Here is an 11,653-nt window from a genome sequence, read left to right on the forward strand (position 1 = left end):
AGGAGAATTGCCTGAACCCAGGAAGGAGAGGTTGCGGTGAGCCGAGATCGCGCCATTGCACTCCAGCCTGGGTAACATGAGTGAAACTCCGTCTCAAAAAAAAAAAGAGAGACAGGAGTTATAGTCTGCTAATCTATACTTGAACAATGGCCCTGCTGCTATCCTTAGAGGACTTTTCTGACTGCTAGTAAGACTCAGAATCCAGCCAAACTCCTGACAAGTTTAAAACACAGAAGCCGCCTAATATCACTCCTGAAGTATCAGTCCTCCACCAACCAAAGGAGTTCTATATTGGCTTCTTTCTGCTACTGTAACAAATTACCACACATTTAGTGACTTAAGACAATACAAATTTATGATCTTACTGTTCTGGAAATCAGAAGTCCAAAACAGCTTTCATTGGGCTAAAACTGAGTTATTGGCAGGGTTGTGCTTCCTCCGGGAGCTCTAAGGAATCCACCATATCCTTGCCCTTTCCATCTTCTAGAAGCTGCCTGAATTCCTTGGCTCCCAGCTCCTTCCTTCATCCACAAAGCTCATCACTACAACCTTTGCTTCTGTCATAACATCCTCTCCCTGTGTCTCTGGCCCTCCCACCATGATTTTATAAAAGGACCCTTGCGATTACATTTAGAATCCACTCAGACTATCCAGGATAATCTCCCCACAGCAAAATCCTTAATTTATTCACATCTGAAGGCCTCTTTTGCCACACAAGGTGCCCTATTCACAAATTCTAGAGATTAGGATGCAGACATTTTTGTGGGGACATCATTATCCAGATTGCCACAGGGTCTAAAGCCCCAAGCAGGTCCCAACGTTAGAACTAGATCCTGTGCTCTCTCTATATTTCTTTTTTTCTCTTTACTGTATATAATTTCCCCCTTTTTACCACCCAAGTCTATTATTTTTTGTTCGTTTAATTCTTTTGAGGCAAAGCATCACTCAGGCAGGGGTGCAGTAGTGCCATCATAGCTCACAGTAGTCTCAAATTACTGGGCTCAGGAATGCTCCCAACTATTCTGAGTAATGGGACTACAGGTGTGCATCACCACGCCTGGTTAAATTTTTAAAAATTTGGCCAGGCGCAGTGGCTCACGCCTGTAATCCTACCACTTTGGGAGGCCGAGGTGGGTGGATCACCTGAGGTCAGGACTTCAAGACCAGCCTGGCCATCATGGTGAAACCCCATCTTNAAAAAAAAAAAAAAAGAAAAGAAAAAAATTTAAAAAAATTTTTAGTAGTGACAGGGTCCTGCCATGCTGCCCAGGATGGTCTCAAACTCCTGGGCTCAAATAATCCTCCCACCCTGGCCTCTCAAAGCACTGGGATTACAAATGCGAGCCACCATGCTCGGCCCCCACATCCATTATAACAGAGGTTCTGCTCTGCTGAACTGGCATTTATTATCAATTTCAAGCTTAGCTCTTAAAAGTTACCGAATTATCTTCATATAGATTTCAATCCTTCCAGTAAAAGCATTTACAAAGGGAAGCTGACCAATTCCCTGAACAAATGAAAGACCAAATGAACAGTTCTTGTCCAACATTTTAGTCACTCACTACTTGTAGCCTACTAAGTTTCCAGAACCAGACACAAGGCAAGAAAGTATGGTCTCCCTGGAAGTTACAATCTATGTGATGAGAGGACATACCAGTGATGAATGTACATGAAATATCACTCTAAGATGGTGGGGTTATAGATGCTAAATGGGTGAGAGGGCAAAAGAGGAGATCAGCACTAACAGAAATGCTCAAGGATGATTCTCACAAGAGAAACAACAGGAGCTCAACTTTGAAGCACAACCTGGGTACAGACTAACTAGTCACTCAGCATGAGCAGAGGCATGCATGATGTGACCAACGTGTAAGGAAGAAAGTAAGGACACCTGCTGAATAAACTCTAGGAGCTATTCAGGAAATGAGAAAAACCGTAGAAAAAACAGAAGGTCTTGGAATCCAGTTGTTTTGTTAAATGGCTAATAGAATCACTGTAGGTTTAATGACAGGGACCTCATAATGAAAAATTTCAGGGACATAAATCTAGAAATAATACCTGAGGTGGCTAATAACAAGTGATAATTTCCTCATCATCTTGGGCTGGAATTTTATGAGAAAGGGCCCTGACTGAGAGTGATGATGGAAGCTGAATGACATAACTAACATTTCAGAGGAAGAAAATCTTGGGAGTTAGAAGACAGATTACTTCTTGGAGAGGAAAGAACGGGAAATCAAGATGATTCCTCAATCTCCAGCTTATGGGACATGCAGAAACACATCTCAGGAAGATGGGAAAACATCTAGAACGAAGAAACAAGATTACTGGTTCTATCGGCTGAGATCAAGGAGACAGCTGAGATGCTTTGTGAAATGGGAGAAGTGTAAGGACAGAGGTGCTGGAATTGCAGGGCTCTGGATGGTAACTAAGAATGGGCAGCACCACAGGTATAAGAATTAAAGCTACTGGAATTGATAAGCTCTTAGGGGAAAGTTTCCAATCTGAATAGAAAACAATTGGCCAGATTCTTCACAAAAGTCCCCTCCATTAGAGTGGGTGGAAGATATTCAACTTCAGGACTCAAGAAGAGGCTGTAGCACATTGCTAAAAGGAACAAGAAAAGACAATGTATATATCCTACTGTTGAAAATGTGAAAAATAACTACAAATTCCTATATGCTTGTAGTTGCATAAAGAAACTATGTTATGCATCTAATAGAAGTTACTAAAAGTGATTACCTGGGGTAGAATGTCAGTGAAAATGGCAAAGTAAAGACATCTAAAATTTCACCACTATGTAAAAGAAACTAAGAAACTGGCAAAACTGGCCAGGCGCGGTGGCTCATGCCTGTAATCCCAGCACTTTGGGAGGCCGAGGCAGACAGATCACCTGAGGTCAGGAGTTTGAGACCAGTCCGGCCAACATGGTGAAACCCTGTCTCCGCTAAAAATACAAAAAATTAGCCAGGTATGGTGGTGCATGCCTGTAGTCCCAGTTACTTGGAAGGCTAAGGCAGGAGAATCTCTGGAACCCAGGAGGTGGAGGTTGCAGTGAGCTGAGATTGCGCCACTGCACTCCAGCCTGTGTGACAGAATGAGACGCTGTCTTAAAACAAAACAAAACAAAACCTGGCATAATTGTCAGAAGGCATTTTTTCCAAAATTCTGTAAATTAACCAAAGCCTTGCAGGAACCAGGAAACATTTATTCTAGAAAAGTGAATTTTAATAAGAACAGTAAGCTATGTGGTGTTTTAACTTACCCTGGTCCAATCTCTGGCTCAGTAATAGACTTGAAAAACGACAGCCTCCACTTCTGATACTTTAGTGAACAGAACAAAGCTGGAGCTTTTTTAAAGCCTCATTGCCAAAGAACAGTCCTTACTAGAACTGCCTAGTGGCTCCCTGGAAAACTGCATTGGAAAAGCTGGTCTTTGTTTTGCCTGGCAGAAAATTCTCATAGTGTTAAAAAGCCTCTAGAGAGAAGGTACTTTTCTAACATTTACAGGCAATGTTTTAAAATCACCAATGCCTGAGGCGATGGCAAACAGGTAGGGCCCAAAACATGCTAGTCAAAAAGATGAAATGGAAGAGCTGAGGAATGAGATGTCTATAGGAACTTTGAGAAGTTCCAACCTAGAAGGCAACATGCATACACATAATAATTAAACTCATAGACTAAAAGCCAAAGAGAGAATCCTGAAAGCAGAAAGAGAGAAGAAATTCATCACATACAAGGGATCCTCAATAAGATTAACAGCTTGTCTCTCAGAAACTATTCAGGCCAGAGACAAAGGAAAAAAACAAAAAACATGACAATAAAAAATTCTATACCCCATAAAATTATCCTTCAAAAATGAAGGAAAAATCAAGAGCTTTCCAGCTAAGACACGACAGTTTGCTGCTAGCAAACCTGCCTATAGGAAATGTTGGCTGGGCATAGTGACTCACACCTGTAATCCCAGCACTTTGAGAGGGGGAGGCGGGGGCATCACTTGAGCTAAGGAAGTTCAAGACCAGCCTAGACAACATAGTGAGGCATGGTGGCATGCACGTATAGTCCCATCTACTCAGGAAGTTAAGATGGGAGGATCACTTGATCCAGAAGGTTGAGACTACAGTGAGCCATAATCATGCCACTGCACTCCAGCCTGGGCAACAGAGTGTCTTTTTGGTCTCAAAAAACAAAATGGAAATGCTAAACTCCCTCAGGCTGAAATGAAAGAAAATTCAACAGTAACTCAAAGTAAAAAACAGCAATAAAGATAGCTACATATGTATAAAAAGACAATATAAATGCAATTCTTGTTTCTAGTTCCTTTTCAGTCTGTTAAAAGACAACTGCATAAAGCAATAATTATAAATCTATATTCATGAACATACAATGTATAAAGATATAATTTGTGACAATAACAGCGTAAAAGGAGGAGGACAGAGCTATATAAAAACAACGTTTGGTATACTATTAATATTAAACTAGTATTAATCCAAACTTACATTGTCATAAATTAAGATATTAATTGTAGGGCCAGGCATGGTGGCTCATGCCTATAATCTCAGCACTTTGAGAGGGAGAGGCAGGAGGACTGCTTGTGGGCAGGGGTTTGAGACTAGCCTGGGCAATATAATGAGACCTCATCTCTAAAAAAAAAAAAAAAATTTTTAAATTAACTGAGCATGACGGTGCATGTCTGTAGTCCCAGCCACTCAGGAAGCTGAGGTGGGAGGATTGCCTAAGACTGTGAGGCAGAAGTTGCAGTAAGTCAAGATCATGCTACCGCACTCCAGCCTGGGCAATAGAGCAAGATCTTGTCTCAAAAAAAAAAAAAAAAGTTAATTGTAATCCCCAGGGCAACTACCAAGAAAATAACTCAAAATTTTATAGTAAAAGAAAAGTGGTTACCTGTGTGTGTGCCCCTGTGTATCTGTGTTTTGGGGGACAAATAGAAATGTAAGTGCAAGGAGTATAAATGAGTTTTTTTGTTGTTGTTGTTTTCTGAGACAAGGTCTTGCTTTGTTACTCAGGCTGAGTGCAGTGGTGAGATCATAGCTCACTACAGCCTCAAAATCCCAGGTTCAAGCAATCCTCCCACCTCAGCCTCCCGAGTAGCTGGGACCACAGGCAGGTACCATAAAGCCCAGCTAATTTTTTTCATAAATGAGATTTTTTTTTTAGCTTACACATTTAGCTTTCAGATATTTGACCATTACCTATATTTTTAAAATCTATCCAAGAAGATATAAGCAAGAAAGAACAAAAGTCCAAGCTGGGCATGGTGGCTCATGCCTGTAATCCCAGCACTTTGGGAGGCCATGGTGGGTGGATCACTTGAGGTCAGGAGTTTGAGACCAGTCCAGCCAACATGGTGAAACCCTGTCTCTACTAAAAATATAAAAATTAGCTGGGCATAGTGGCAGGTGCTTGTAATCCCAGCCACTTGGGAGGTTGAAGTGGGAGAATCGGTTGAATCCAAGAAGTCTAGAGGTAGCAGTGAGCTGATAGTGTACCAGTGCACTACAGCCTGAGTGACAAAGCAAGACTCTGCCTCAAAACAAACAAACAAAAAAACCAAAAATCTCCAAAAAACTATTTTTTTTCAAAGAAGCATCTGCAGCTATAGGTTACAAGTTTGGCAATAGAAGAAATAAGGTAAACATTTTAAGTAGCTAACTGGGTGAGAGGTAACCTTAGACGTTACAGAAAACAGGAGTCATCAAGAGAGCAGGCAGTGAGGGAGTGAAACTGCAGCACACAAAAATGGCTACCTTATTAGTATGGTGATGCTTCTTTGCTCAAAATCAACAGCAGTAAGAAAACTCCTTACAGGGAATTCTAAATGTATCTGAGGAAGGTAACTCTTCATGGTCTTATCCCATTTCTCAACAAAGAAGGATTGGAGGGAAGTTCCTTGCTTAGCCTGGGGTCTGCCCTCACCTGGACAAGCGCGTTGAGGACATGTCTGCTCCACTGACCACGGCTCTTCTCCTTGCTCCAACAGGGAAATGACCTCAGGCTTGGCAATCTGATTTCCTATGCATGGAGGAAAAGTATGGAACTTGTGTCACAAGGCTTCGGGACAGCCAAAGAAAGCTTCCCTTGCCTATTCCTCCCCGGGACTTCTCAACCTGGGCAGAATATGCAAGGTCCTTCCCATTTTATGTTTTGTAAGCATTAGGAGTTTTGTCCTTAAACCTCAGGGACCAATATCATCTCAGCTCTTCTGAGACACCACACTTGCCCTGCAATGAGCTTTTAAACATGGAGCCGCTGAAGGCATTATGATGGGAACAGCTTCATTTACTTGGGCAGCATATGCCTTACCCACAGAGAGCAGGTGCCCATAGGTCTCCAGCATCACATCACGGTACAGAGTCCTCTGAACAAGGTCCAGCTGCCCCCACTCTTCTTGGGTGAAGTCCACAGCCACGTCCTTGAAGGTCACTGGTTCCTAAAAGAACACAAATGTTCCTTCTCAGCCTGTGACCACCCCTTCCAATATTTATAGGGATGGAGTGAGGCTGACAGCCCTGCGGAGGGAAGACAGGATGTAGAGAAACTGTCCTGATTATTCAACAGTCTGACTAATGTGAGTCAGGTCTCACTGAGAACGACTGAAGACCCCACATTTGGGATAGCCTATTGATGACCCGTACATTAAAAGGTTGTCTTTCTGGCCACGATGAGGAGGTTTCCATTCCCAGTTCATCTCTGTCCCAAAGACTGAAGCTAAGGGTGAGCAAGATGCCCCAGAGCAGCCCAGGCCAAGGAAAATCGGTTACAGCTGCCATCAAAAGCACTTGCATTAAACACAATCTAAACTTTTTTTTTTAATGAAAGGAAGAAAACTCACTGGAAAACTAGGAAGGAAAAGGAAAGGTAATCTAAATTTCATTTTTCAAAAGAATACATCCCTGAAGTCTTTTTATTGTTTTTTTTTTATTTTTATTTTTGAGACAGAGTTTTACTATGTCACCCAGGCTAAAGTACAGTGGGTACAATTTCAGCTCACGACAACCTCCATCTCCCAGGTTCAAGTGATTCTCCTGCCTCAGCCTCCCAAGTATCTGGGACTACAGGCACACACCATCACGCCTAGCTAATTTTTGTATTTTTAGTAGAGACAGGGTTTTGCCATGTTGGCCAAGCTGGTCTTGAACTCCTGATCTCAAGTGATCTGCCCACCTTGACCTCCCAAGTGCTGGGATTATAGGCATGAGCCATTGTACCCACTCTCGAGTCCTTTTATTTTCTCTTTTTTTTATACATGTCCCTCGAGTCCTTTTAAGAAATCAATTCGCCAGGCCAGGCGTGGTGGCTCACACCTGTAATCCTAGCGCTTTGGGAGGCCAAGGCAGGCAGATCACAAGGTCAGGAGATTGAGAACATCCTGGCCAACACAGTGAAGCCCCGTCTCCACTAAAAATACAAACATTAGCTGGGTATGTGACGCGTGCCTGTAATCCCAGCTACTGGGGAGGCTGAGGCAGGAGAATCCCTTGAACCAGGGAGGCGGAGATTGCAGTGAGCTGAGATCACACCACTGCACACCAGCCTAGATAATAGAGCAAAATTCCGTCTCAAAAAAAAAGAATATAGGAAAGAAATCAACTCAGGCCAAGTGTGGTGGTACACACCTGTAGTCCCAGCTACCTGAGAGGCTGAAGTGGGAGGCTTGAGCCCAGAAGGTGGAGGCTTCAGGCAACTGAGATTGTGTCACTGCACTCCAGCCTGGGTAACAGAGTAAGACTCCACTTAAAGACCCCCAAAGTAAGACCCCAAATAAAGAGGCCAGGCGCAGTAGCTCAAGCCTGTAATCACAGCGCTTTGGAAGGCCAAGGCAGGCGGATCACCTGAGGTCAGGCGTTCGAGATCCGGCCTGGCCAACATGGGGAAACTCCATCTCTACTAAAAACACAAAAATTAGCCAGGTGTGGTGGTACACACCCGTAATCTCAGATACTTGGGAGGCTGAAGCAGGAAAATCGCTTGAACCCAGGATGTGGAGGTTGCAGTCAGCCTAGATCACACTATTGTACTCCAGCCTGGGCAACAGAGCAAGACTCCATCTCAAAAAAAAAAAAAGGTGGGGGGCAGTGATCAACTCGAGCTTCAGGCATCTGGGCATTCCCAGAGTGGGAGACAGAATGCATGCATGGCAGGACCACCACAAGCCCCACAACCCATCTATACACTATGGTCCTCTCCCATGCTGACCTGGCTTCTAATCTTCCTTTTTTTTTTGGAGACAGAGTTTCGCTCTTGTTACCCAGGCTGGAGTGCAATGGCGCGATCTCGGCTCACTGCAACCTCCGCCTCCTGGGTTCAAGCAATTCTCCTGCCTCAGCCTCCTGAGTAGCTGGGATTACAGGCACGCACCACCATGCCCAGCTAATGTTTTGTAGTTTTAGTAGAGATGGGGTTTCACCATGTTGACCAGGATGGTCTCGATCTCTTGACCTCGTGATCCACCCGCCTCGGCCTCCCAAAGTGCTGGGATTACAAGCGTGAGCCACTGCGCCCGGCCTTTAATCTTCCTTTAACATAGGTGCACAATCAACCCTGAAGGCTGGGCATGGTGGTTCACACCTATAATCCCAGCACTTTGGGAGGCCAAAGCAGGCAGACTGGGGAAGCTCAGGAGTTCAAGACCAGCCTGGGCAACATGGTGAAACCTTGTCTCTACCAAAAATACAAAAATTAGCCAGGTGTGGTGGTGTACGCCTGTAGTCCCAGCTACTTGGAAGGTGAAGTGGGAGGACAGCTTGAACCCAGGAGGCGGAGGCTGCGGTGAGCCGAGATCATAGCACTGCACTCCAGCCTAGGAAATAGAGTGAAACCCAGTCTAAAAAAAAAAAAAAAAAAAAAAAAACCAACCCTGAGACACCCGCTGAACAGACATGTGTGCAGTGTTCTGCTCCAAGCATCCTCTGGACCTCTGCCCCTTCTCTTCAGAGCTCCGTCATATCACTTCTACCGAAATATAGGGTGACCTGTAGCCCTCCTCATCACAGCTTATGAACTGAGTTTCCTGTCTCTGACCTGGGCCAGCCCTCCCTGCTGAATCTTTAGTGTATAAAATTTTTACTCTGTCTCAACTGCTACCCCTCCCTCTACCTTCACGTGATGGGCTTAAAACAAAGAACTGATTCTGCTCCAATAAATCCTATATCCTGAAAAGACAACTCCTACTCACGACTCCCCATTCTCAGCCATACTGTAGCCTTTTCCATGGCTGAACCTCATCTCTGTATCCCACTTCCTCAGAGGCACAGGATCATCTCTCCTGCGGCCTCATATCCCCTATACAGATGTCTCTTGTGACCCTGTCCCACTTCTGGCAGTCAACCTCCTCCTGCAAGGTACAGTACACCCTCATCTTCTCTCCTTCCTTGTCTCCCACTCTTATCCCACTGCAGTTCCTTCTCTGCCTTTATAATCCGTTTTCTTGTTCCTTGGTATTGGAAATGTTTTCTTGATATTAATCATTTTTGCTGATCTATATTGAAGCATTTTGGAGCAATAAACATATAGTAATTACATGATTTGTATTTTTACCAAGCTCTCACCAAGATCTCCAATGTCTTGTGATTGCCAAGCCCAAAGTTTGATTTTTGCCTTTACCTTCTTGGCCTTTGCAGCATTTAGAAGTGGTAGCCACAACCTCCCTCTATGAAACCCTCCCCAACTCCCATGGTCAATGACAACTTCTTGGTTTTCCTCTTACAAACTGCCCAGACCCCAGTATACTTGAAGGCTACTGTTTCTTCATTTTATGGTAATGTAAGGTTTTTTAATATAAATGTAACATGGAGTCAGGAGTGGTGGCTCGTGCCTGTAATCCCAACACTTTGGGAGGCCAAGGTGGGTGGATCATTTGAGAACACCTGGCCAAGATGATAAAACCCTGTCTCTACAAAAATTAGCTGGGCATCGTGGCACACGTCTGTGATCCCAGTTGCTCGGGTGGCTGAGGCACAAGAGTCTCTTGAACCTGGGAGGTGAAGGTTGCAGTGAGCCAAGATCTCACTACTGCCCTCCAGCCTGGGTGACAGAGGGAGACTCTGTGTTAAAAAATAAAAATAAAAATAAAAACACAAAAGATAAATGTAACATGGACAGAGAAGTACACAAAGCCTACGCTTGATGCACTTTCACAGAGCAATAGCACCTGGGGAACTAGCCAGGCAGCCGTGCTAATGGCCCAGGGTGCCTCTGACTCTGTGCTCATCTCACATATCCTAACCTCTCTGGGGTGGTGCCTTCTAAGATGGCTTCAACGTTCACCTACACTTAACACCGTGCAAACCCACACCCTAATGGCTGTCCAGCTGGTGGAATGAGCCACAAATTCACTTCCCACCCCTCCCAAGACCCCAATGGAATCACCGTATCTTTAAAAATAGAGGAACTGCCACCGGGTGTGGTGACTCACACCTGTAATCCTAGTACTTTGGGAGGCCAAGGCAGGTGGAATGACTGAGCTAAGGAGTTCAAGACCAGCCTGGGCCACATGGTGAAACCCCATCTCTACCAAAATACAAAAAAATTAGCCAGGTGTAGCGGTGTGCGCCTGCAGTCCCAGCTACTTTGGAGGCTGACGCAGGAGAATTGCTAGAATCCAGGAGGCAGAGGTTATGGTGAGCCGAGACTGCACCACTGCATTCCAGTCTGGGTGACAGAGCAAGACTCCGTCGCTAAAAAAAGTAAAAAATAAAAATAGAGGAATTACATCTAATTATCGCAAAAGGATTGAAACAATTAGAGCAGTTCTACAGTCCCTAATAAAACAGTGGACAGTGGCAATGACCATCATCAATGACTGCTCAGCCGCAGGTGAAAGGCAGACAGGGAGCTTTATAATGGAGGGGTCAGTCGGACAATAACTGTGCACACTAATCCATCATACCTAAAAATGGGACAACCAGACACCATGTGCCCACCAATGCAATGCAGTATGAAGTATTCTTACCAAAAACACCAAACTAATCTACTCAGGCCTCTAGTCCAACTACTAGTTTACAGGAGATGAGGGGATGGAGGAACTTATTCAATGATATCATGAAGGCAAAAATCAGGCAAACCGACAAAACCAGTGATCTAGTTTCTTTAGCATATGAAGCACATGCAATGTGTGGGCTGTTTTTAAATCCTGATTTGAACAAACCAACAACTGTAAAAAGACATTTTAGGGATACATAGAGAAAACAACATGAACTGGGTATCAGATAATATTGAGGAATTATTGGTAATTTTGCTGAGTATGAAAAAGGTATTATGGTATTCCCTAAAGGGTACATAGCTCTTAAATATATACACAGAAACACTTACAGGTGAAATGATACCATTCTGAGATTTGCTTTAAAATACTCCAGTTTAAAAAAGGTTGTGTTGGAATAGATGAAAAGAAAGCAGAAAGTTGACAGTTGCTGAAGCTTGTCAACATGAGTGCTTACAGTAGGCTGTACAACAGCCCCCAAAAGATGCCCATGTCCTAATCCCTAGAACCTGTGACTATTATCTTAATGATAAAAGGGACTTTACAAATATAATTAAGAATTTTTAGGCCGGGCGCGGTGGCTCAAGCCTGTAATCCCAGCACTTTGGGAGGCCGAGGCGGGTGGATCACGAGGTCAACAGATCGAGACCATCCTGGTCA

At 44.1% G+C, this 11,653-nt stretch overlaps 1 protein-coding gene across 2 annotated transcripts in view; it reads right to left on the bottom strand.

Moving 5' to 3' along the window:
• The window catches only part of ZNF606 (zinc finger protein 606), a 27,768-nt gene that overhangs the window by 4,486 nt on the left and 11,629 nt on the right, over positions 1 to 11,653 (bottom strand). For both annotated transcript variants that reach the window (XM_037731709.1, XM_017509584.2), the window contains exons 5-6: positions 6,319 to 6,445; positions 5,932 to 6,027 (exon numbers count right to left, since the gene is read on the bottom strand). In XM_037731709.1, coding sequence (XP_037587637.1) covers positions 5,932 to 6,027; positions 6,319 to 6,445 — 223 coding nt within the window. The remainder of the gene's footprint in view (positions 1 to 5,931; positions 6,028 to 6,318; positions 6,446 to 11,653) is intronic.

Source organism: Cebus imitator, unplaced genomic scaffold (assembly GCF_001604975.1).
Source record: "Cebus imitator isolate Cc_AM_T3 unplaced genomic scaffold, Cebus_imitator-1.0 Scaffold417, whole genome shotgun sequence".
NCBI classification, from domain to species: Eukaryota; Metazoa; Chordata; class Mammalia; order Primates; family Cebidae; genus Cebus; species Cebus imitator.